Source organism: Scyliorhinus canicula, chromosome 3 (assembly GCF_902713615.1).
Source record: "Scyliorhinus canicula chromosome 3, sScyCan1.1, whole genome shotgun sequence".
Lineage (NCBI taxonomy): Eukaryota > Metazoa > Chordata > Chondrichthyes > Carcharhiniformes > Scyliorhinidae > Scyliorhinus > Scyliorhinus canicula.
This window is the reverse complement of record NC_052148.1, coordinates 199,754,300-199,782,286: the sequence shown is the minus strand read 5'-3', so window position 1 is coordinate 199,782,286 and position 27,987 is coordinate 199,754,300. Positions and strand designations below refer to the sequence as shown.

Here is a 27,987-nt window from a genome sequence, read left to right as displayed (position 1 = left end):
GACTGTGGGAGGAAACCGGAGCACCCGGAGGAAACCCACGCACACACGGGGAGGACGTGCAGACTCCGCACAGACAGTGACCCAGCCGGGAACCGAACCTGGGACCCTGGAGCTGTGAAGCATTGATGCTAACCACTATGCTACCGTGCTGCCCCTATTTGTGTTTCAGCTCCTCGGTCTGTGTTTCCTCTGACCCCATAACAGCCTCCCCGAACAGGCGCCGGAATGTGGCGACTAGGGGCTTTTCACAGTAGCTTCATTTGAAGCCTACTCGTGACAATAAGCGATTTTCATTTCATTTTCATTTCATTTCATTTCATAAGTCCTTATAAATGTCCTAAACCGTCCCTTCTCCCACCCACACTCTGGAAACTACCCTGTCCAGTACCCCCTTGGTGGCAGGAGCGGGAAAGTTGAGACCTGCCTGCGTAGGAAGTCCTGCGTCTGCAGGTACCTAAATTCATTCCCTCCCGTCAGTTCAAATTTCACCTCCAATTCCCTCAAACTGGGAAAGCTCCCCTCTATAAACATATCGCCCATCCTCTCGATTCCTGCTCTCTGCCATCACCGGAACCCTCCATCGAACCTCCCCGGGGAAAACTGGTGATTATTGCAAATTGGAGACCAGACCGATGCTCCCACATGTCGTCTCCATTGCCCCCAGTCGCTCGGGGCTGTGACCACCATGGGGTTGGTGAAGTAGCGTGCCGGTGGGAACGGCAGAGGTGCGGTTACCAATGCCCCCACCAACTTCCTAATCATGGCTATATTCGCCGCCCAGTAATACTTACTGAAGTTCGGGAGTGCCAGCCTGCCCTCCCCCCGGCTGCGCTCCAACATCCCCTTTTTAAATCGCGGGGTCTTACTGCCCATACAAGCCCGAGATCACCTTGTTGATCCGTTTAAAAAAGGACCAAGGAATAAAGGTGGGGAGGCACTGAAACACAAACAGCAATATCTGGAGAACTGCCATTTTCACTGTCTATACCCTCCCAGCCAGTGATAGCGGGAGCATGTCCCACCTTCGAAAATCCTCCTTCATTTGGTCTACTAGTCGGGCCAGATTTGGCTTGTGCAGCCACTTGGATGTGCCAGAGTGTGACAACTCGGGTCTTTTCACAGTAACTTCATTGCAGCGTTAATGTGAGTCTACTTGTGACAATAATAAAGATTATTAAGATTGTTGTTAAGAAATCATTTCATATATTCTTTCTTAAATCACATTATCCACCTGTCCTATCACCTTCAGGGACCCGTGGATATCCATCCCAAGGTCTGTCACTTCCTCTACCCCTCCTCGGTATCCTTCAGTTTACTATGTATTCTCTTGCTTTGTTTATCCTCTCCAAAAGCAGTACCTCAGAGTTCTGTGCATTAAACTCCATTTACAACTTTTCCGGCCACTCAACCAAACCATTAATATCATTCTGGACACAACAGCTAACTTCTTCACCATCAACTACATGGCCAATTTTTATGTAATTTGCAAATTTTCCAAACATGCCTCTGACATTGAAGTCCAAATCATTTCCATATGCAACAAGCAGCATAGGCCCCAACATTGAGACCTGTGGAACGCTACTGGAAACTGCCTTCCATTTGCAAAAACATCCATCGACCTTAGCCTTTGCTTCCTGTTGCTGTATCAATTTTGGATCCAACTTGCCACCTTTCCCTGTATTCCATAGGATCTCACTTTTCTGACCCATTGGCCATGTGGGATCTTGCCTGTAAAAATCCACACTTCCTCAAAATATTTGAATAAGTTAGTAAGGCATGATTTTCCCCTTTAAAAAAAATCATGCTGATTATCCCTGGTTAATCTGTGCCTTTCCAAGTGACCGTTTCTTTCAGGACTGATTCCAATAACTTTCCCACCACTGATGTCAGACTGACTGGTCCATAATTTTCTAGCGCCTCCCTCGCACCCTTTTTAAATGTCGCAGAACTCCAATCCTCTGGTATCACAGCTGCATCTAGTGAAGATAGGAAAATGAGCCTTCGAGCATCTGCTATTTCCTTGCTGGCTTTCTTTAATAGCCTGGGATATAATCAAGCTGCCCCTGGTGATTTAGCCACCTTCAAGGATATCAGCCCATCCAGTAGTTCCCTCTTATTATGCTTCTTGTGTCTAATCTTTCACTCTTCTCCCCTTTAACTAGAATGTCTGCATCATCCCTGTCCTTGGCCAAGACAGAGACAAAGTACTAATTGGACGCACCCTGCCCACATCTTCTGCATTAATGCGTAAAGTTTCCATGTATATTTCTGATAAACCCTATCCTTTAGTTATTCTGTTGCTTGTAACATACTGCTAAAACATCCTTGGGTTTTCTTTAATTGTGCCTGCCAACATTTCTTTTGTATTCTCTTCGGTTTCCTAATTTCCTTTCTTTCTTCATCCCTGCACTTTCTGTAATCCTTTAGGCTTTCCACCATATTAAGCATTTTGTGGCTGTCATAAGCTTTCTTCTGCTTTATCTTATCCTGTATGTTTCTGGATAACTATGGGGCTCTAGATTTCACAGTACGACTCTTTTTCTTTTTGGAGACATTTCTGCACTGCTAGTAGAAGCCCGCTTAATAAAGTTATCTGCCTTGGAGAAGAGAAGCTGTGGATTTTCTTTGTATTCCAGGATGATGTTTTCCTTCACATTTTGATGGTTCTTTCGCTTGTCCAAAGAAACTAGTGGTGTTATTGAGCATGAAATGCTCAATATGTTTATAATATTTTTCTTGGGTATATCCCATCATTTCAAAGCAGCAGGTTGAAAACCGGATCTTCTACAAACTAATGCTGTAAACCCTTACACCTAAAAGAAGGGAAAACCTGTGGCACAACTTGGACATATCTACAAAATTAAATTACAGATTATGTGGATAAATTGGATAATTTAACACCCCCCCCCCCTCCCCCAAGTGTTAAAATCTATTCATTTCTCTCACCTCCAATAAGTGTGAGGAGCTCATTAAAACAAGGCAGCACAGTAGCATCATGGTTAGCACTATGGCTTCACAGTGGCAGGGTCCCCGGTTTGGGTCACTGTCTCTATGGAGTCTGCACGTTCTCCCCGTGTCCGTGGCTTTTCTCCTGGTGATCCGGTTTCCTCCCACAAGTTCTGAAAGACATGCTATTAGATAATGTGGACATTCTGAACTTTCCTCAGTGTACCCGAACAGATACCGGAATGTGGTGACTAGGGGCTTTTCACAGTAACTTCATTGCAGTGTTAATGTAAGCCTACTTGTGACAATGAAGATTTATCAAAAAAAAATTAAAGAACAAGAAATAGGACCAGAAGTAGGCCATTTGACTTCTCGAGCATGCCCTGCCATTCATTTGAGTAAGTGGGTGCATGGGCTGTGAGAGAGACCTCATCCTGAGTGAGACACAGTTTGAGTGAGTATATTTGGGAAATTATTTATTTATTTTAAACATGTTTTCATTGGATTTTCACATCTTCTATTTGACAAATCGTTTTATATTACATTTTTTAGGTTGAATGTTAAGTTACAGACGTAGTATTTTACAAAAGGTAGTCAGGGTGTGATTCCAGTTTATACAAGAGAGAAAAAGGAAGAAAATTAAGCAAGTTCACTCGAGTGTGAACAGATTAGGCCCACTGTACATATTTACAATTGCCTACTTCGTCTCTCTTTGCTGTAGGTCTTATTTGGCCGGTCAGTTTCTGCTGCATTGCCTGTTGTTGGCCCTGGCTTGTGCTTCTATTGGCTGTTGGTTACAAACAAGTCCGGCAACAAGTTGGTGAATGGCTTCCACGTTTTCTGGAAGCCCTTTTCCGACCCTGGATGGCGAATTTGATTTTCTCCAGTTGGAGATATTCCGACCGGTTGGACAGCCAGTCTGCAACTTTGAGTGGTGCTGCTGATCGTCAGCTCAACAGGATTTGGCAGGTGATTAGGGGGGCAAAAACTAGGGGATCAGCCCCCCTCCCCATGAAGAGTTCTGGCTGACCTGATATCCCAAAGACTACCACTTTCGAGCTTGGCTCCACCCTCAACCTTGGACATTGCCTTAAAGAACGTTGTCCAGAACCTGGTAAGTCTGGGGCATGCCCAGAACATATGGGTATGGTTGGTTGGGCCTTCCTGGCACTGTTCACATTTGTCCTCCACCTCCGAGAAGAACCTGCTCATTTGGGTTCTAGTTAAATGTGCTCTGTGCACCACTTTCAGCTGCATTGGGCTTAGTCTTGTGCATGTGGAGGTGGAGTTTGCTCTCTTCAGTGCTTCGCTCCAGAGTCCTCACTCTATTTCTATCCCTAGACCTTCCTCCCGTATTTTCCGTGTCTCGTCCAGCGGGGATCATGCCTCTTCTAACTGTCACCCATACAGGTATATTTGGGAATTTAACTGGTTTTATGTTGAGTAGCCTGGTTAAAAAGGTATCTGACTGAGTGACAGTTAATTGTCAATCACCTGAAACTGCTTTTCTTGAATAGCGCCCGAGGAAGTGTTGTTTAGCAGGAAGGTAAATTAGAGAGTGGTTCATCTTGGCTCTGTATAAGGAAGGGGTTGTTTCAAGTGGGTGCACAAGCAGTAGGAGATACCTTAAAGTGTGCAAAACACAGTCTGAATGAATAAATTTGGGGAATTGGATCAAAATGGAAATTTTATGTTCTTTTGCATTTTCTTTAACTTTTTCACTTTTCAAAAAGTGGTCTTATCCTGCTGTAGTAGTTAATGCGATCTGGCATGTGTTTAAAGTTTATCCCATTCCTAAGATTTAAAATAGTACAGGAACTGTTCTTTTGTCAATTGAAAATATATAAAAAGCACCATAAATAATTTAAGTAATTATTTTAGAGATTATGGCAGGGCAGCTGATGTGTCGCAGCTGCAGATGGGATCCAGGGCAAGTACCTCTGTAGTAAGTGTTTGTAATGGTAGCACAAGTGAATAGCGCTGTAGCTTCACAGCGCCAGGGTCCCGGGTTCGATTCCCTGCTGGTCACTGTCTGTGCGGAGTCTGCATGTTCTCCCCGTGTCTGCGTGGGTTTCCTCCGGGTGCTCCGATTTCCTCCCACAGCCCAAAGATGTGCAGGTTAGGCGGATTGGCAGTGATAAATTGCCCTTAGTGACCAAAAAGGTTTGGAGGAGTTATTGGGTTGCGGGGTTACAGGGATAGGGTGAAAGTGAGGGCTTAAGTGGTGCAGACTCGATGGGTCGAATGGCCCCCTTCTACACTGTATGTTCTATAAAAAACATTGGCTCAGAGTTGCTGAGCTGCAGACACTGCCACACGTTCTAATAGCCATTACAGAAACGTGGTTAGAAGATCAAATCTGGGAATGAAATATTCAAGGGGTACGTGACTTTTCATAAGGACTCTCTTCCACCCATGCTCCTGCCTTCGTTCCGGCCCCTGCGCCGCACCCCCTCACGTGCCACCTCTCTCTCTCTCTCTCTCTCTCTCTCACTCTTTCACCCCCCCCACCCCGCACTGCTTGACAACCTGTAGCTGGCTACTTTTACAAATCTTTGGAACTACCATTTAAATATTTAAATATCCTCTCATTTCTATTTTTTATTGTATCTGCCTGGATAGAAAAGCATTAGCAGAAAAAATGTCAAATCGAGAGATACTGAAAAATGTTGGTACAGTTTAGGGAAAATGCTTGCAAGCTTGTGGAAGGAAATTTGACCAAATGATAAAGTTGGGATTATCACAAATCATATTTCCCAAAATATGATATAAGGAAAGATCTTGATATTTTCCAGAAAGAGAGAACAGGTGTCAGCAAGTTAGGCAACATCTATGAAGAAAGAAACAGAGTTGATGTTTCAGGTCATAATATTTGTCAACTTGAAAAACATTTAGAGATGTACATATTTTATGCAAGTATGAAGTGTTGGGGACTTCTAGATGACTTCTAGAGTGGAAATCAGGAGAGATTAAATGGCAAAAGGGATAATGGTGCAAAAAGGGGACGTTAATGGGTGAAGTAAAGAAACAAAAGATTAATTTTGAGGAGGTGTAAATGGAAATGTAAAATAAAATGGGGCAGAGTTTGTGATTGAAATTGTTGAATACAGTGCGTGTCTAATCGAAAGATGAGGTGCTGATTTTCCAGCCCAGATTAGGGAGATTATGAACATTTGGGGGCTTGTCTTGAATATTTTCTCTGGTCAGCATGATTGGCTGTTCTTCAAATAAGTCTTGAAATCTGTGCAATAGCTAGGTAATTTATAAGGGATAAATTGAACAGAGAATATTCATTGTAACTCGGCATGCTGTTTATATCACTTGTCATTGGCCAGCTTTCTGACAATCAGAAGGCAGTATAAATATTTCACTAGTCTGCAGTTTTGGTTTTCAACAGGTTGATTGCCCAGTAAATGGATAGGTGAATAGAAACTATAGGAAACTAGATTTACAGTACGTAACTAGGTAACAGCTATAAATAATGTATTCTCCCCTAAACTACAACATCAGCTACTCCATGAATGTAATGAAATGTTGCTAAATTTTCATCTGCCTCTGTGTGTGCGTGTGTATTTCTGCTCTGTCAGATGGACAACTTAATTCGAGCAAAGCTGGGAAATACTTTCCAATACGTGACACTAGAAAAAAACATGTTCATGCGCTTTTCAAACTCTTAATGCCAATATATAAATGAAACCTAAAAGGTGATTGTCTTTGAAGTCACATGTTTTCCCTCCTTTGTTCACCTGATCAAAAACCGTGGCTGTATCCAGGATATCTAATCAAAAGCAACTGGGGCATATTCTCAGTGAACTTGTTTTTTTAACTTTGTAGCATTAAGCACAGAAAACCTTTTGCTCAGCAAAGATAAGTGTAATTAATTCTACTTGATGAACTCTATTCCCATCTGAGAATGAAAACCATCCAAACTTCTTGTGGTTAGCATATTAAGAGAAATCCATTCAGGCATTGGCGGGGTAGAATGAAGCACAATTATACTGGCTGAAATTAGTACCTGAGTTAAGAGTGAGGTTGAAAAAGCTGGGAATGAGGTCCACTGGTGAGAAAATGCAGATTATTTTATTTTGGTGTTCTTTATCTTGAAGATATGCCTGTGTTTTAATCAAGTGTGACAACAAGAAGGCACAGCTTCAAACTTAGAACATGGAGGCAATGACCAAGTTTATTAGTTCATAGTTACGCATACTATACTGGTAAAGGACTGCAGTACTGATTGTACAAGAAAATTGCAGCATTCTTCAGCATTGAAGTTGTCAAGAAGTAGTAATAGACCGAGAAGTTGGAGCTAATTGGAATTCCTTTTGTTCCAGTGTAGTTAAGCTTTGAGTGTTAGCAAAGTAAGGAGACTGGTGTTGAGGTGTGCATAGTTTGGAAGGGCCCAGTTTAAATTTGTCAGCCAGGTTGGTTGCAGTTTGTCTCCTTGGGCCCTGGAGAAACAAACTGTGAGGTTACTGATTTAATATTTCTTATTGTTCGTGTTAACATTCTAACTTGCATCCAGAGAACTTCCGTATAACATAGCCGTACCAACATTTACAAATTATTTTCTTTGTGCTATAAAATCAATTATTAACTAAGCTATTTTTGGAAAATATTTTAATTAAACTTTTTCACTTTATACCCAAAGTAGACAAAAAGTACAAAAATTATGAAAATTACAAAACAGTAAATCAAATAACAAGAACAATAACCTAGGACCCCCCCCCCCCCCCCCCCCCCCACAACTAACAGTGACCAATACCTTAAAGTACAACATGAACGGTTGCCATCGACGGTAGAACCGTTCCGTTGACCTCCTCAATGTATATGTGATCTTCTCGAGGTGCAAAAACTCCATTAAGTCACCTAGCCATGCCGGCACGCTCAAGAGGTTTTGCCTCTGAGCAACCAGCAAGGCCAATACCAAGGCATCTGTCCCCTCACCTGTTCGCAACTCCAGAAGATATGATACCCCGAATATAGCCACTAAAGGACACGGTTCCAGCTCAATATTCAGGATTGCCGATAAGGTGTTGAAAAAAAGAGACCCAAAACCACCAAACTTGGGAAAGGACCAGAATATGTGCGTGTGGTTTACAGGCCCTTTGAATAGAGCTCAACCCCCTCAAAAAATGATTCATTGTGTCCTCGGTGAGGTGTGCCCGAAACACTATCTTGAGCTGGATCAGACTCAGCCTCGCACAGGATGACTTTGAGTTCACTCTGTGTAGGGACTCAATCCATACCACCTCCTCCAGTATTGGTCCCAGCTCCTAGCATTTAGCCTTCCTCCTCTACCGAGACCAACTCTTCCCCCAAAATCTGTCCATAGATGCAAGACGTTCTACCCTCTTCTGGCCCCAAACAGGAAGGAATCCTATCCAATAAGGTTGAAGGTGGCGCCAACGGAAATGTCGGGAAATTCCGTTGTCCAAAATTTCAAACCTGGGGGTACCTAAACGTCAAGGACCCGACTTTCTCTTTCAACTCCTCCAGCTTGGCAAACCACCCCACCAAAAATAAATTTCGCTCTCGCTCTCTCCAGCCCCTTCCCCTTCCACCCCTCAAATGTGGCATCCAACCATGCCGGTTCGAAACAAGTAGTTCATACAAATAGGGGCCCACCTTGATGCTGACCCCAGCTTAAATGCTGCCAGAATTGCCTCCATATTTTTAAAGTGGAGATAACCACCCTGTCTGGAAAGTACTTTGCCAGAGCAAAACGCAAAGACGTCGCTGCCAGCGTCCCCCAGAATGGATCCTCTGCCAACCCAGATGCCATACGCACCCAGGTAGACCCCGGATGTCTATCCCTCTGTGGGACCACTCTGAATTCTCGGGCTTCCCCCACTCTGATGAAACCCCATATAAGCCGCTCAATCCCCCGGGGAAAAAAAAGACTTGGGTAAGAATACCAGAAGACACTGAAATAAAAACAAAAATCTCGGCAAGATATTCATCTTAATGAATTGAACCCGGCCCGCCAAGGACAGTGGAAGTCGATCCCACCTTTGCAGATCCACCGTGACCCTACCTGCTAGGTTGTTGTAATTCAATTTATGGAGCCGCACCCTATCCGGAGCCACCTGGACCCCCAAATACCAAAAGCTAGTCCCAGCAAGGCGAAAAGGCAAACCCCCTCCCAGAGGTGTTGACCACAAAATACCCACTTTTGCTTAAATTTAACTTGTATCATGAGGAAGAGCCAAAGCTCTTCAATATACCCATTATATGCCTCATAACTGGTCCCGGGTCCCTCACTTATAGCAGAAGGTCATATGCATGCTAGGATACTCTTGTGTTCCACCCCACCTATAACAGTTCCTCTCAGGGCAATCGACAGTGGCTCATGTGCCAATATTCTAGTCCGCCTATGTAGCCAAAACAACCCCAAATTCTTTGAATTGGTGCCTATGCTGGCCGAAGGAGCTGCACACAGCAACCTATTATTAAATCTACTTATTATTTGCTCAATGGCGGCACTGTGTGACTGTTGTACCACGCTGTAGATACGCTTCACCAGTTGTAACTGCTCGCAGGCGTCTGTGCCCAATAACGGTGTTCTTGATTGAACTATTATGAACGATAAAATATTTCTTCCTCTTAACTTTCGTTTGTAGGTTACAAGCACCTAGAATCCTAATATTTTCCCCACGGTAGCACAGTGGGTTGCACTGTTCGTTCACAGCTCCACGGTCCCAGGTTCAATTCCTGGCTTGGATTACTGTCTGTGTGGAGTCTGCATGTTCTCCGTGTCTGCATGGGTTTCCTCTGGGTGCCCCGGTTTCCTCCCACAAAGATGAAAGACGTGCTGTTAGGTGCATTGGATATTCTGAATTCTCTGTGTTCCCGAACAGGTGTCAGAATGTGGTGACTGGGGGCTTTTCACAGTAACTTCATTGATGTGTTACTGTAAGCCTTACTAAAGATATTAGAAAAAATAAATTATTATAGTCGTCCATGATTCGATCTGTGTTTTGGATATTCGGTTTAATTTTCAACTTCACCAAGTCGGCTTTGTTAATTAAGCTTACGCGAGATCTGTTGTCTAACTTGACTTTTATAAATAGTCTTACTCATTTTATGTGGTGTAGTCCACTCATCCCCTATTTTCACCATCTGAATTTTTTGTGCTGTTTGACACCCAGCATTTTCATCAATTATGTTCACAAAGAGAGAACCTTCAAGGTCAATGGGGTCGTCATTAATTTCATGTTGCTTGTTCAAGGCGGCACTTTGTATAATTGAGGAATCGCTAATTTTTGTAGCCTTGGCTATTACATTTGCGCTCTTTGGTTGCCATCTCCTTTCATTGAATAGGCATTGCTGCGCAAAGTGATTTTTTTCTGACATATCTGGCACAAGTTTTGCTGAATACAGGGTATTTACTTGGTCCGTGCGTTCTGCCGTACCTCCGGCACAAAATACTTCTAACATTTTTTTAAATGCCCGCCCCTCTGATCACGTTTCTGATTTTGCTGCGACAGAGCAAAGATGGCGTCGGTCTCGCCCTCTTTTTTCCCACCACTTTGACTGGTTGGGATCTCGGTGATCTGCCTTAGTGCTCTCACTGGTTGTGCAGATTTTAATGACATCTGCTATTTTTAAATTGCTTTCCCTTGGCACTCGCTCACGTAATTTATCACATTGTAAACCATATACAATTTGGTCTTTTCTAAATGTCTCATGGAGGTCTGCAAAATTGCAAGGTTGTGCTTTGTGACGAAGATCCGTGACAAAACAGTCAAATGTTTTGCCCGATTTTTGCAGTCCCATCCTGAACATGTAGCGCTCGAATTATTCGTTTTTTTGAAGATAGCGATAGTTATCAAATTGCTTGATTATCTTTTTTAAAAATAAATTTAGAGTATCCAATTAATTTTTTCCAATTAAGGGGCAATTTAGCGTGGCCAATCCACTTATCCGGCACATCTTTGGGTTGTGGGGGTGAAACCCACGCAAACACGGGGATAATGTGCAAACTCCACACGGCTAGTGACCCAGAGCCGGGATCGAACCTGGAACCTCGGCGCCATGAGGCAATTGTGCTAACAGCTTGCACCACCGTGCTGCCCTGCTCGATAATCTTTACGTAGTTTTTCGTGTGTTCCTCCGAAGCAAATTGAAAGGTATTGTACAAGCCAATTGATTGGGGACCGGCTAATGTTATTTGGAGCGCAATTTTTCTCTCGTCTGAAGCTTCATGGAGACCAAGAGCCTGCACGTTAAAAGTGTGCTGTTGCTTGAAAGCACCAGATCACATCTACATTACCAGCCGTGAACAGTTGGTTAGGAGTCTTCAAAGCTTCCATCCTGCTTCGACAATGCTGGTACAGTAGTCCCCCTTTATAACGCGGGTGTTGGGGTCCAAGACAGCCACCCGCGTTGCATCCGAGCCGCCGATATCCACGATGGGGGTTTTAAATTTATTTAAAAATCTATGCTAGCGCTTCCCATTGTGAGTCTACGGGGGGCGGGGGGAAGAGGTCAGACCCCCGTAGACTCACAATGGGAAGCGCTAGCATAGATTTTTAAATAAATTTAAAACCCCCATCGTGGATCTAATTAAAACAAGCACTGCTGCATTTTTTACAACTTAAAAGTTGGATTGGAGGGAGAGAGCAGCCGGCAGTGTCAATTTCAGCGGCCGGCTGATTGTTTCAGTGAGAGAGCAGCTTCCCTCTCCGGATCAAAGTGAGCCGGCCGCTCTCTCCCTCCAATCAGCCGGCAGTGTCAATTTCAGCGGCCGGCTGATTGTTTCAGTGAGGGAGCAGCTTCCCTCTCCGGATCAAAGTGAGCCGGCCGCTCTCTCCCTCCAATCAGCCGGCAGTGTCAATTTCAGCGGCCGGCTCACTTTGATCCGGAGAGGGAAGCTGCTCTCTCACTGAAACAATCAGCCGGCCGCTGAAGTTGACACTGCCGGCTGCTCTGTATTGCGGAGCGCGGTATAACGGGGGACTACTGTAGTATTTTGTTCTACAGCCGATTTTCTCCCGAGTGTCCCGACTGTTTTCTTGTGTCTTCTCAATGTATCTAACTTTCCCTAACTGCTTTCTTCAACACCCACTCCTAGGTATCATGTAATAATGTTTTTTGATTATGCTAGGGGCTGGTTTAGCTCACAAGGCTAAATCGCTGGCTTACCAAGCAGGCCAGCAGCACGGTTCAATTCCCGTACCAGCCTCCCCGGACAGGCGTCGGAATGTGGCGACTAGGGGCTTTTCACAGTAACTTCATTGAAGCCTACTCGTGACAATAAGCGATTTTCATTTTTTTTCATGTTAAATCTTGATATGGTAGTATTAACAAAGAACATTAGATTTTGTTTTGCAACAAAACTATTTATTACTAACACTACTCTAAAGTATTACTATAATGTCTAAGATTAATACAATTGGAAATAAAGGTCTAACACTAACTTGCACTAAGATACTACAGAGCTACTCTAATATGCGACTGTTACAAACTCCTTACTAACACCTTCTCCTGGAACACATGGTGCATCCATATCATGTGCCTGTGCCTGCATACTCTTGCCACATGCTGATCGGATGCCAGAACTACAACAGTAAAACATATAACTTACAATACACATACAGATAATGATGGTCAACTAATATTATATACAGATGATAGTCTACCTATCATCACAGATCTGAGCTGGAATATTGTGTACAGTTGTGGGTGCTACACTATTGGAAGGATGTGAATGCATTGGGAGAGATATGATGTTCAATATCATGAGGGGGCTGGACAGAGTAGATCAGGAGGAACTATTCCCGCTCATTGGACCAAGAATGAGACAGCACAGATTTAAACTGATTTTCAAAATGGCAAATGTGATGTGAGAAAAAAACATTTTAAAATGAGTTGTTCAGGCCTGGAATCCACTGCCTGAAGAGTGGTGGCGGCAGGTTCAATATAGGCATTCAAAAGGGCATTACATAATTATTTGAAAAGAAATAATGTGCTGGGGTATAGAGTAGAAGCAGGGAATGGCACTAAGTCATGATGCTTGCTGTCATAATATACACACAAGTATATCATGGTGCACAGACAGGCATTGAGTGACACACAGGATGACCAATGAACACACAGAACACAGCAGCCAATCACCAGACAGGACACAATCACTATAAAGCCAGAGTGCGCGAGTTTCCCCGCTCTCTTGGGAACCAGCCTCTGAGACAGTCAGAGCCCGTTAGCAACAACTAGAACATACACCATGTGGTAGTAAGATAGCCTGGTCAGGTTAGCCTCAGGTCTCCAGTCAACACAGCATAGTGTCAACCCATAGTTAAAGTATGTACGTTAAAGTACGGGGCCTCACGGTAGCATGGTGGTTAGCATCAATGCTTCACAGCTCCAGGGTCCCAGGTTCGATTCCCGGCTGGGTCACTGTCTGTGTGGAGTCTGCACGTCCTCCCCGTGTGTGCGTGGGTTTCCTCCGGGTGCTCCGGTTTCCTCCCACAGTCCAAAGATGTGCGGGTTAGGTGGATTGGCCATGCTAAATTGCCTGTAGTGTAAGGTTAATGGGGGGATTGTTGGGTTACGGGTATACGGGTTACGTGGGTTTAAGTAGGGTGATCATTGCTCGGCACAACATCGAGGGCCGAAGGGCCTGTTCTGGGCTGTACTGTTCTATGTTCTATGTATGGTAGTTAAGAGTTCAATAAAATAGAGTTGCATTTCTTCAAGTGTTGGAAGCCTGTCTCTCTCACTGCTACAGTAAATGCAGTCCTCGCAGACCCAGCTTACCCAACACATCGCTTGCTTGGAGAGCTGGGGCAGGCACGATGGGCCAAAGTGCCTCATGCACCATTAACAATTTCTGTGATAGTATAATCTGTTCAGTGCTTACCATGTGGTTTCATTTACATTAGGGCGATTGCATGACCATTGAAGGTTTCACTCCAGAGGTACTGCCCGAATGCCTGAGTATTTCCAACACTGCCTGATTTATTTCTATTATGTTCCTCTGTGATATGATGACCATATTGCTGGTTATTTAATTTTTGAAAGCTTTTCTTTAAGTTTTTTAAATCCTGATGGATATTGGGTTATCTTTTCAACTTTATAGCTTTAAAACTTGGCATAAACACTGCATTTGATAGGAGGGTAATACAGTATGACTATGGTCATTGTTTACAATAGTTAATAGTTAACCTTATTTCAGTGACTGGTTCTGTGAAACCTGTGTAATGAAAATTGAGCGAGCCACCAGTTTGAAATTTTAGCTTAAATATTGGAAAAGTGTAGGCAAAAATACAGAAAATCAAATTTTCCATTGTGCCATAATTTGGATGCTTCAATATAGTTTATTTTTTCAATTTGTAAATCTATTTTTGCAGATGTCATAACCTTCAAGAAATGAATTTACTGTGTACAAATAGATCAGCATACAAACATGCACATGTGATACTTCCAGAGTAAATCTTTGTCATGAAAATTGAATTGTGCGTTTGTCATACAGTTTGTGAACAATATTTTTTTATTAAAGCTTGTAGGAGGACAATTTGACTTGGAGATGAATTTCATCATCCAAGATATGGAAAGTATTGCCTGCATGGTGGAACTGTTGGACAACTGTGATGTGACATGCCAGGCTGAAGTTTGGAGTATTTTCACAGCAATTTTGAAAAAAAGTATTCGGAATCTACAGGCCTGCACAGATGCTGGTTTGATTGAACATGTTCTCAAGAGAATTGATAAAGTTAACAATATGATAGCAGGTAAGGCATTTTTAAAAAAATGTGTTTTTCCTGGGTGTAGCCTACATAGCTGAGGTGAGAATGCAATACCGTAAGATGTCAAATGAATGTTTGGCTTCACTATAGCTTATTGTTTGCTTTTTGCTATTTTTTCAGTAAAGTGGTTGTATGCCAATTGGTACAGATTTATTTATATTGTACAATCACATGGTTTCCAGCAGGTTAGTTATTTCAACATTCTTTTATCCTAACCAGTTAAGGAACAAAAACATGGGAACAGGAGTAGGCCATTCAGCCTCTCGAAACTGTCTCATCATTTAATCAGATCATGGCTGATCTGTGACCTAACTCCATGAACCTGCCTTTTGTCTCATATCCCTTAATATCTTTGCTGAACAAAAATCTATCTATCTTGGATTTAAAATTAACAACAGAACAACTTCAAGTGCTGTTTGTGGGAGAAAGATCCAAACCTCGACTATCCTTTGAGTGAAAAAGTTCTTCCAAACATCTCTCCTGAACGGCTTGGCCCTAATTTTTAGACTATGCCCCCTAGTTTTAGAATTTCCAACCTGTGGAAATAGTTTATCTTTATCTACTCTGTCTTTCCCTGTTAATATCTTGAATACTTTGATCATATCACCCCAAAACCTTCTAAATTCTAGCAAAAGCAGGTCTAATTTTAGGAATCTCTCCTCCTAATGTAACTCCTGTAGGCCATGTATCATTTTTGTAAACCCACGATGCGCTCCCTCCAAGGCCAAAATTTCCTGCCTAAGATGTGGTGCAGAGAACTGCTCTCAGTGCTCCAAGTGGGGTTGAACCAAGGTTTTATTTAGCTGCAGTATAACCCCTGTGATTTATATTCCAGTCCTCTAGATATAAAAGCTAGCATTTCATTAGCCTTTTTGATAATTTTTTGCACTTCTTCCTGACATTTTAAGGACCTATGCACCTGAACCCCAAGTCTCTTTGGGCATCCATTGTATCTAACCTCTCTCCATTTAGAACCTGCACTGCTCTATCTTTTTTTAGTCCAAAATGGATAACCTCACATTTTGCTTGCGTTAAATTCCATCTGCCTTAATTTTGCCCATTCACCTGGTTTGTCAATATCTCTGTACTATTTTCTGCTATCATCTAGGCCAGTGTTCTTCAAACTTTTTTTCCAGGGACCCGTTTTTACCAACCGGCCGACCTGCGCGACCCATCATTTTCTTTTACCTTGTTTGCTGCTGACGAAGATGGAGGAAATGTTTTTGGGTCACTTTGGCCCTTGTACACGCTCCTCCTGTTGGATGAAGGTGAAGCCTTCGGGTGTCAGAAAGTATGGAATCTCCATCTGTCCAGTTCTGCATTTTTTTCCTGTAAATTTTTATCAAATAAACCCCCCCTCCCCCCGAACTTGTAAAAAAAAAGATTAATAAAATAAATGAAAAAAATAAAAATTAAATGAATAAAAACCACTACAGAACTTGTAAAACAAAAAGTTGCAACCGTTTAAAAAAAAAAAATAGCGGCTGCACTGTGCATGCGTGCCAGATAATCGGAGCATGCGCAATGAGGCCTACTTTTTATAACATGTTCGCAGAATGCGCTTGCGCACACGATGATCGGCGCATGCGCAATGCGGCCGACTTTTTTTAAAAAACATGTTTGCGGCTGCTTGCCGGCTGCGTTATGAAAAGCCGGCTCCTGCGAGGGGATTTGTGCGATCGGGAGCGCCTCGGACAACGGCTCCGCGACCCTCCCGACACCCGCCCGAGACCCACCCACGAGTTGCGCCCCTGACTTTGAAGAACTTTGATCTAGGCTGCCTACAATGCCACTGAAGTTTGTACCATCCGTAAATTTGGATATATGACTTTCTATGCCATTATCCAAGTCATTAATGAACAGTGCGGATAATTGAAGCACCAACACCAATCTCTGTGGTACCAGTAGTCACCTCCTGCCAGTTGGAGTAATCACCCATCATCTCCACTCTCTGTCGCCTACCACTGAACAATTTCCTAACTGTACCAAGAATTTGCTTTCTGTGTGCTTACACTTTAGTTAACGGTCTCTTCTGTGGGACTTTATCAAATGCCTTCTGGAAGTCCATATGAATGACATCCATAGACATTCCCCTGTCTAATACTTCAGTCACCTCTTCAAAACATTCAATAAGATTAGTCAGACATGGCCTTCCTTTAACAAATCCATACTAGCCTGCCTTGATCGACCAAAATGTTTCTTTTTTTAAAAATAAATTTAAAGTGTCCAATTTTTTTTCTAATTAAGAGGCAATTTAGCGTGGCCAATCCATCTACCCTGCACACCTTTTGGGTTTGGGAGGGTGAGACCCACGCAGACACAGATCGAACCCAGGCCCTCGGCGCGTGAGACAGCAGTGCTAACCACTGCGACACCTGCAACCAAAATTTTTCAAGGTGTTCAGTTACCACATCCTTGATTATAGACTCCAGCAGCTTCCCCACCACAGATGTTAGGCTAACTGGTCTGTAGTTCCCAGGTTTCTCCCTTTCACCCTTCTTAAAAAGTGGGGTGACACGTGCATTTTTCCAATGCAAGGAGACTACTCCTGAATCTAGGGAACTCTGGAAGTTGGAGTATCTACAGTGTGCTCCTCTACTTCCTTTAACACCCTCGGATGGAAAAAGTCAAGTCCTGGGGGTTAGTTTAGTGTACAAAATGTTTTCATTAAGCAGTTAAATAAATTCAGCTTGGTTTGGGGAATGCGGGTGTAGAACACCAGATTCCATGGCACTGGACGTGGGAAGTGTGCATGTGTTCCTCTGCATGGTATAACGTCTGAGGTCATGAGGCAAAGCAATGGTTATTCATTCCAAGCTTTAAAAGTTTTGTTTTCTTCCTGTTTAGTAAAGATTTCAGTTTATTATATTAGGTATCCCGTTAAAGTGTTCCCCAGTTTGTGTGATCAATTTTTAAAAAACAAATCTAATTTATTTTTTTACCCCCAGTGTTTGTATCCTTGAATTATTGTGTTGCTATTGATTGGCACACTTCCAGTGCAATTGCAATATTGTTTTCGTGTCAATATCCTAATAACTGTCAGTTGGCCCTGTGTAAAGATGAACGCAAGTAATTGAGCACAATGAAGCATGAAGCTGAGATATGCTACTAGCGTTCTAACATTTAGCACAATGCGCCATTGATCCGTGTTTTCAAATGTCTCCATGGCCTCACTCTTCATATCTCTGCGATCTCTTGCAGCCTAACAGCTCTCTTGAGAGCTTCACCAGGTCTGGCTGCCTGAGCATTCCAGATTTTAATTGGTCCACCATTGTGGTAATGCCTTCAGCTGCCAAGGCCCTAAACTGACATTCCTTTTCTTAATCTCTCTACCTCTTTCCTCCTTTAAAGAATTCCTGAAAACCTGCCCCTTTGACCAACTTTTGGACATCTAGTCTAATATTTCCAAATAGCTCAGTTTCAAATTTTGTTTAAACACTTACTCACTGCCTTGGGGACTTTTATTACTTTCAAGGTGCTATATAAATGTATCTTATTGCTGTTCTCAAACTGTATCCGCATAAAATCAGCAAGCCATATGCCCTAATCAAAAACTGTGCTAAAATATTTGGCTATTCCTTCCTGAGTATTTCAAAATTCACCCCGTTACCGGTTAGTACAAGGACCAATACTGACTCGTTACAAGTGACCAGGAACAAGGGATTTGACTGCATCAATTAGTGCTGGGTTCTCTTTGGTGCCAAGCGCCGTGGATCAAAACTGTCCAAGGTACTATTAAATTAGTAGCACAGAATTCCTTTTTGATAGCAACTTTTTAACAGTAAGTACCATACCCAGACGGATGTCATTCAGGCCTCTCGGGCAATTCCTTTTTTATCCCAAGTTCCCTTTAAGGCTGCATTTCATGGAGGTAGCGCAAGTATAGTATAAAGCAAACCCAGATATCTTTTTGCCTCCTAGGAAGAGATTGAGGGTTATCAAAATTACCAACAATTGGCTTCAGCGTTGGGCAACCTCAGCTAGTGAGTGGGCCGCATGAGTGGCCTTCTTTCATCTTAATGGGCCACAATATTGAAATTGGGCTTATTTGCTAACCGTGACCCCCTGAATTAGATTGAATATATTTAATACACACCAAATATTTCATAATGAGTTATAGAAAATACTTGCTCATTTACATATTAATAAAATTAATCAAAGTGGTAAAAAATTGTATTTAAGCTTTGATAGCACGCAGAGGGAGTGCATGGCTCTCACAGTTGATATCTTGTGCAATCAGCACACATATCGCTTCATGTGCCCTTGCTTTACACGCCACTTTGATCAAACTGTTAGACAAAAACCGACGCAGGAAGAAACCAGCAGAATGTGGCAACTGTACCAGTGGGCAGCGGTCAAAATGTCTCGAGGTCTGCACCCAGAATCCTGAAGGGCTGTGTGTGGCCCCTGGCCAACAGGTTGCCGACCACTAGCTTAGTTACTGCTGATGCCAGTTTGCAAGATGAATCATTCAAAACAAGCTACATCAGAATAGTCTCTTGAGATTTTCTGTTAAATTGGAGCACCTCTGAGACAGCCTTTGATTCCTTTTTAGAAGGCGCTTTGAAGAAGAGGATGCCAACCTCCCAACCTTATAGATTATATGGATTAAAGTACAGCCTGCTTCCTCATAGTTGCTATTGGGTCACTGCTGAGTGAAATTGAAGCGCAAGTGGATTCCACTGTAGAGGGGGCAGCTCGGTCTTTGTGCATCTTGCCAGAGTACTTAGTATGAATAATATAGTAAATCTGGTCATCTTGGGTGTCAATCTACATCAGAGGTGGGCAATTATTTGGGCTGGAGGGATACTTAAGTTTTGGAGAGCTGTTGAGGGCCATGTGCATATAATGAATCCTATTTACAACAGCTGCCATTAAAATTTGTTGTGTTATTTGTTATATGAAGGACTTTTCATAGATCAGTTAATTAGATCATGGCCCCTTCATCTGATCAATAATAAGCAAATATCCAATATTAACATGCTGCATTCAAAATGGAAGTATTTTAATAATACTTATAAGAAAACAAGCATTTACTGACATATTAGATATATATATATTTTCTCCAATGTTCTTTGTGTTTTGATAGAGATGAAATGATTATTTATCAATAACTTATTGAAATGAGATCAGCATAAATGTTTGCCAGATAAATGAAAATACTTGATAGAGCCAAATATAGTGAATTTTGTAACCTACCTACTTCAATGCCTACTAGCATTTTAAACCACTAAATTTGTTCCAGTGTTTAACACAAAGTGAGCAGAAATCAGGACAATCGGAGGCTACTTACATTGTAAATGTTTTGTGCTGCTCTGTGTTCCTCCATGTAGCGCTTTCTCTCTTAAATGGCAGCCGCACTCCATTCGCTCCTTGCAAAATGTCCACTTCTGGTCACTGCTTCTCGGTTTTCTTGGATCCCTTCCTGTTACCCTTTAAAGATCACTGCGCAGACAAAAGCAGGTAATCTGAGCTCCTTCCCTTCTCTATGTCTCAATTCCTTGCTCCCCAAGACATTCCCTGTATCCCCTGCATGTCCTGGAAGATCTCTACAGACCCACTAAGGTCCAGGGCTCCCAAAATGGGAACTCCTGCACAGGCCACATTGATTCATTATGGATGTGGTCCACAGGCTGCTTTTTGTCCACCCCAATCTATAAGATTGTACTTTGACGAGAGATACAATGTAAGAGTCCAGCTGTGTTAGTATAAAGTTGTGTACATATAGATTGTCAATCCTGCTGTAGTCTTCTGCAAGGCAAGTAAAGAAAAATTGATTGGGATACATCTGGGATGAATTGATCTGCTGATGCTTCAATCATAAGGTCAAATTATGTATCTGCAGACCCTGGTGAATTTGCTGCAGTGGCATTGACCCTGGACATTGATAGACTAATAGGTTAGCTAACTTCCTGTAATATTCTGAATGACTCAAGACAGCAACCACTTGCATTTTTTTGGGAAAATATTTTTATTCAAATTCAAATTCAACCAGCTCTCCAAAATGTAAAACAAAACAAACCCCATCTCTTGTGGAATGTCTCATCCGCCCCTCTTGGGGCAAATTTCACTTTCTCCAAATATAGGAACTCCATTAGATCCCCCAGCCACGCCGAGGCACGAGGGGGAGAATTTAACCTCCACCCCAACAGAACCTGCCTGCAAGCAATCAATGAGGTTAAAGCCAAATTGTCTGTCCCTGCTCCCACCTGCGGCTCCAGCAGCTCTGACACCCTGAATGTGGCCTCCAGGGATCCGGCTCCAATTCCACATGGTGCTGAAAAACGACCCTCAATATTGTTCCAACTTTGGGCAGGACCTGAACATATGTTCACGATTGGCTGAGCCCCTCCCGCACTGCTCGCAACTATCCTGCACCCTGTCAAACAGCCCACTCATCCTTAGAGGCAGCATGGTGGCGCAGTGGTTAGCACTGCTGCCTTATGGCACCGAGGACTTGGGTTTCATCCCGGTCCCGGGTCACAGTCCCTCTGGAGTTTGTACATTCTCCCTGTGGCTGCGTGGGTCTCGCCCCCACAAGCCAAAAAGATGTGCAGGGTAGGTGAATTGGCCACACTAAATTGTCCCTTAATTGAGAAAAATAAATTGGGTACTCTAAATTTATTTTTTAAAAAGTGCACCACTTTTACCTGAATCAACCCCAGCCTCGCAGAAGAGGTCGAGCCCTTAATGGGCCTCACGGTAGCATGGTGGTTAGCATCAATGCTTCACAGCTCCAGGGTCCCAGGTTCGATTCCCGGCTGGGTCACTGTCTGTGTGGAGTCTGCACGTCCTCCCCGTGTGTGCGTGGGTTTCCTCCGGGTGCTCTGGTTTCCTCCCACAGTCCAAAGATGTGCGGGTTAGATGGATTGGCCATGCTAAATTGCCCGTAGTGTAAGGTTAATGGGGGGATTGTTGGGTTACGGGTATACGGGTTACGTGGGGTTAAGTAGGGTGATCATTGCTCGGCACAACATCGAGGGCCGAAGGGCCTGTTCTGTGCTCTTAACCCTTTGCAGCTGTTCCATAACCTCCTTCCAGTCTCATCCCCAACTCTTCCTCCCACGGCCTTAATTCCTTCCATGGACTCCTCATCCTCCTCCATAATCCTGCTGTAGACCGCTGAAATGCACCCACTCTTCAATCCTTCCAATGACTGTACCTCCTCCAAACAACGAAGAGGACGGTGTCATCAGGATGCTCGAGGAAACTCTTCTTGCAAAATTCCGGATCTGAATATACCTGAAGCCCTCCTCACTCTGGAGCCCATTCTTTACCACCAGCTCCTCCAAACTTGCGAATTGTCCCTCCACAAACCGATCCTTCATCTTTTTTACTCCTTTCTCCTCCCATCCCAGGAACCTTACATCCATCCTCCCTGGCTCAAACCCATGATTCCCATTTTTCGGCATCACCCTCGACCCTGCTCTCATCTTGAAGTTGCTGCTATCGAAATTGCCGCCCAAATCTTCAGCTGACTAGCACTACAGGATTACCCGAATCCATCCCGACGGTGAACGGTAGCAGTGCTGTTGCCAGCGGCTCCAACCAACTCTTTACAAGAACCCACTTCCATTTGCACCCGCAAAGCCTCCACCTCCTTACTCAAGCCCCACACCTTCTCCGCATTCACTGCCCAGTAACAGTGCAACAGGTTCTGAAGGGCCAAGACCCCCTACTTTGGAACACTGCATTCCTTATACTCTCTACGTTCACTGCCCACACAAACGATGAGACCAGCCTGACCCCCCCCCAACTGACTACCAATTGGGGGGGGGGGGGGGGGGGGGGGGGGGGGGGGGGGGGATTTGTAAATAAGAAATGTCGCAACGTGTAAATATCAGTAAAATTTAACTATATGTTAAATTGTTATTCTGCAAAGACTGAAAAAAGGCCAATACAAACATTATAAAAAAACTTTGGCAAAAAGACCGGCACAAAAACAGGAACCGTGGCAAAATATTCATTTTTATTGCCTGCACCCGACCTGCCAACGACAAAGGGAGACTGTCCATTCTCCCCAAATCCTCCTTCACCCTCCCCACCAGGCCCAGGAAATTTAGCTAACAAAGTTGTGGCTAATCACATGTCACTTGCGCCCCCCCATACCTAAAGTCAATTGTCGCTACCCGAAATGGCGACCCTTCCACTCCCGCCTCTGTACCTGGAGATAACAGCACAAAATACTCACTCTTCCCTAAATTTATACCCTGAAAATTGGGACATATTGGATGAAGGGAGTGGGGATTTGCAGGAGGCCACAGTTGAATGAACATAAATTTTTGTCGATGTATTCCAGTTTAGTATGTTGAGTTCACTTACAATGGGTTTGATTCCCGGCTTGAGTCGCTGTCTGCACATCCTCCCTGTGTCTGCATGGGTTTTCTCCAGGCGCTCCGGTTTCCTCTCACAAGTCTTGAAAGACGTGCTGTTAGGTAATTTGGAAATTCTGAATTCTCCCTCCATGTACCCGAACAGGTGCCGGAATGTGGCGACTGGGGGCTTTTCACAGTAACTTCATTGCAGTGTTAATGTAAGCCTACTTGTGACAACAAAGATTATTATTGTTTTATTATGATTAGACCAAAGCTGCTGTTCACCTCAGATAAAAAGGATAACCTCAACTGGATGAATTGGTTGTTGCAATAAATCACCATGCTGCCATTGAAATATATCACTCACCCTTCACTGTTGCTGGGTCAAAATTCTGATGGAATCTGTCTGCGTAGAAAGTCCCGCACCTGCAAGTACCTGAACTCATTCCCTCTCACCAGCCCAAATTTCCCCTCTAACACCCTCATGCTCAGGAAGCTCCCTTCCAAGAACAAATCTCCCATTCTCTCAATCCCGGCCCTCTGTCATGCTCGGAACCCACCATCCATATTCCCCGGGGCGAACCGGTGATTGTCGCAAATTGGGGACCAAACCGATGCTCCACTCCTCCCCCCCCCCCCCAAACGTGCCTTCTCCATTGGCCCCAGATCCGCAAAGTCATCACTACTATGGGGCTGGTGGAGTACCGTGCCGGCGGGAGTGGCAGGGGCGCCATAACCAGGGCTGCCAAACTGGTCCCCCTGCACGAAGCGGCCTCCATTCGCCCCCAAACCGACCCCACGCCCACCATCCACTTCCTTATAGCTATGTTGGCCGCTCAGTAGTAATTACTAAAGTTTGGCAGTGCCAGCCCCCCTTCCCCATGGTTCCTCTCGAGCACCACCCTCTTCAACCGTGGGGACTTTCCCGCCCATACAAATCCCATAATCATTTTATTAACCGTCTTGAAAAAAGACCACGGAATGAAAATGGCGCGACACTGGAAGATGAACAGGAATCTCGAGAGGATTGTCATTTTAACCGTCTGCATTCTCCCCGCTACTGTCAGTGGGAGCAGATCCCACCTCTGGACCCCAGTCCTCATTTGCTCCACCATTGGCTAGTTATAGTTGCGCCAATGGAAAAACCTGGCAGATTATCTCAGAATGGCTAATACTACTCTGAGATCATGAATCTCTCAAATATTTAATCACGTTAGGCCAGAACTTCCAAAGAATGGCAATGGGTTGAATTGTCACTCTGTTCTTTTTTATTTGGTCCAGACTTTACATTTCTTGCCTGACCTTTTGACTCTGGACTACTAAGAAATGCGCACTGTACTGGCTCCTGGAACTCTATTGTGCAGTGTAGCAATGTCAGGGGACGTAACACCACACCCTTTTTTCAGGGTGTTAGCTGCTGGAAGCAGGTAAGTTTGAACTTTCCTGGCAATTCCCATACAGATCTTGTGTGGGGACTTCCTGGAGGTCATGGCGGCTGAGTCCCTCAGTGCATCTTCTGCGGTTCTGGGCCATCATATTTTCTTTTTGTTCTGAACTTTAGTGTATTTAATTTTCTTAACTCATCTATGCTTGCACTTACAGATCTGCTGGTTGATATGTTAGGAGTTCTGGCAAGCTACAATATATCTGTCCGTGAACTGAAGCTACTAGTTAGCAAAGTGCAAGGAGAAAAAGACCAATGGGTAACATTTGTTGTACTTTTTTGATTTGGTGGTTAAAACTGGTGAAGAGCTCAATTCCTGATTTTATATGGAAATTAGTGATATTTTGCTTACTTGAAAATGTACCTGTAAATGTATTTAGTTGTAAATGGATTTTTCTCTGAAGCTATAATTTAAAGCCACAATATAGAAGACGGGCAGTAATTGATATAATATACTCATTTGAGACTAATGTCATTTAAAAATCATTTAATGTGCATATTTTAATTCCTGTTGATAAAAATGTTCCATCCTGACAATGTGATATTTATTGTTGGCTTTCCTCAATCTATGAATGCAAGAGGAGTCACGATTGACTTTTGGCAATTTTTATTTAAAACTATTTTCTTTCTAGCCACCACATGCAGTGAAATTACTGACCATATTGAGACAGGTGCCACAAAAACTGAGTCCTGATGCTTTCTTCAGTTTCCCAGGGAAGAGTGCTGCAGTAAGTATTGCTCAGTTTTGGGCAAATGTCCTTTTGTAAAGGGTTTTAATGTTTTATAAGAAAACTGGTCACTTGTTGGTGGCTTAAACTAACAATAAATTAAATGGAAAGTTGCAAAGTTAAAGTGTGTTTTTGCTCCAGTTTTATTTTTCAAGTAAGGTCACCGCTCTAATCCATGGACCACAATCACTAAGGATAAGCAACAATACTATGGCCCCGCAAGGCTGCGTACTTAGCCTCCTACTATACTCCCTATACACACACGAACGACTGTGTGGCAAAATCGGCGCCAACTCCATTACAAGTTTGCTGATGACGTGACCATTGTGGGTTGGATCTCTAACAATGATGAGTCCAAGTACAGGAGGGAGATAGAGAGCCTAGTGGCATGGTACAACGACAGCAATCTCTCCCTCAATGTCAGCAAACTAGGGAGCTGGACTTCAGGAAGTGAAGTGTCGTAGATGCCCCTGTCTCTATCAATGGTGCCAAGATGGAGATGGTTTAATAAACAATTTTAATGAGGTATTTTTTGGTATTGTAAAGGGTAGAATTACAGAACGAGAAAACAAAAGGACTGTAGAGTAAACAAAGTACATAGTGCAATTGCCACAGCCCGTCCCACCCAGATCTGCCTAATTGTCCCCCTATACTACATCGCACCTGCCTGCGCAAACCGTCCCGCACCTGAATATACCGGAATTCATTCCCCCTCGTCAACCCAAACTTGGCCTCTTCTCTCTCTCTCCCCCTCCTCCTGTCGAACCTCCCCGGGGCAAACTGATGGTTGTCAGATATCGGGGACCAGCCCTCCCCTGGGTCTGCTCAAGCAACATCCTCCTCACTTGCAGAGACGTGCCCACCCACACAAAGCCCAAAATGATCTTACTTACCCTCTTAAAAAAGGAATTTGGAATGAAAATGGGGAGACACTGGAACACGAATAAGAACCTCGGGAGGGCTGTCATTTTAACTGTCTGTACTCTCCCAGCTAACGACAGCGGGAGCGCATCCCACCTCCAAAACTCCCCTCGCATTTGATCTACCAGCCGGGATAGGTTCAGCTTCTGTAGTCGATCCCAATCTCGCGCCACTTGTATTCCCAAGTACCTGAAACTGTTCCCAAGTACCTGAAACTGTTCCCAACTAACTGAAATGGCAGCTCCCTCAGCCGGTCCCCTTGGCCCCTCTCCTGAACTACAAGCATTTCACTTTTTGTCAGAATAGTCGGAAGTCCTGGTTGTCCTCATGCTCGCTTCCGGGGCCAGATATAGCCGATGCAACCCACCCCAAATCCAAACCGTCCCAGCACCCCCCATAAGTAGTCCCACTCTCCCCGGTCAAATGCCTTCTCCGCGTCCATAGCCACCACTACTTCCACCTCCTTTCCCTCTGGGGGCATCATGATCACATTGAGCAATCTTCTTGTATTTGCCCCCAGTTGCCTACCTTTAACGAACCCTGTTTGGCCCTCCCTAACAACACTCAGCACACAATCCTCAATCCTAGTGGTCAAAAGCTTTGCCAGCAGTTTGGCACCACGTTAAGAAGGGAGATTAGCCTATATAACCCACACGACTCAGGGTTCTTGTCCTGTTTTAAAATCAAGGAGATGGTTAATGCAACATTGTCTGGGGAAGCACCCCTCTGGCCCTTGCCTCATTAAAAACCTAGACCAGCAGCGGCCCCAATATCCCGGAGAACTTTTTACAAAATTCTGCCGGTTACCCATCTGGCCCCGGGGCCTTACCTGACTGAATGGCCTTTAAGCCCTCTAATATCTCCTCAGCTCTGATCGGGGCGCCCAGCCCTTCTACTAGCTCCCTACCCACTTTTGGGACTGTCAGCCCATCTAAGAAGCGCCTCATCCCCTCCGGCCCCGTGGAGGGCTCCGCGCTATAGAGTTTGCTATAAAAGTCCCTGAAAGCCCTGTTCACACCCGCCGCATCCCCTACCAAGTTACCGCCTCCATCCGCCACTTTACCTATTGCCCTAGCCGCCTCCCTCTTTCTGAGCTGCTGAACCAGCATCCTGCTGGCTTTCTCTCCATATTCATATACCGCACCCCACGCCTTTCTGAGCTGCTCCACTGCCTTACTCCGTCTGCAGCCTCCTCCGTTCCCTCAAGAGCTCCGCACTCAGGGTCCCCGCATACCTCCTGTCAATCTGCAGGATCTCTGCTAACAGTCGGTCCGTTTGTGCCCTGTCCGTCTTGTCCCTGTGAGCCCGGATTGAAATCGGCTCCCCTCTCACCACTGCCTTGAGCGCCTCCCATACCATCGCTGCTGAGACTTCCCCTGTATCGTTGACCTGCAGGTAGTTTTGTATAGACTTCCTTAACCCCTCGCATGCCCCTTCATCCGTCAGCAGTCCCACATCCAGCCTCCACTGCGTGCGCTGGAAGCTCTCTTCACTCCGCTGTCGCTCGACCCAAAGCGGGGCATTTTATGGAAATGGTGATTCAAGATGGAGATGGTTGATCGCCTCAAATTCCTAGGTGTAAACATCACCAACAATCTGTCCTGGTCCACCCACGTTGATGCTATGACCAAGAAAGCACTATACTTCCTCAGGAAACCCCAGGAAATTCGGCATGTCCACATTGACTCTTACCAATTTTTCTATGTGGCTGCATCACTGCTTGGCACAAGATCGTAAGAAACTCCAGAGTCGTGAACACAACCCAGTCCATCACGCGAACCCGTCTCCCATCCATTGACTCTGCCTATACCTCCCGCTACCGTGGGAAAGCGGGCAGCATAATTAAAGACTTCTCCTACCTGTGTTATTCATCTTCCATCGGGCAG

General features: G+C 44.2%; 1 protein-coding gene across 1 annotated transcript in view; it reads left to right on the top strand.

The window, feature by feature from the left end:
• Positions 1-27,987, top strand: part of lrba (LPS responsive beige-like anchor protein) — a 981,767-nt gene that overhangs the window by 44,413 nt on the left and 909,367 nt on the right. The window contains 3 exon segments of the mRNA XM_038791976.1: positions 14,447-14,678; positions 24,611-24,711; positions 25,085-25,180. Coding sequence (XP_038647904.1) covers positions 14,447-14,678; positions 24,611-24,711; positions 25,085-25,180 — 429 coding nt within the window.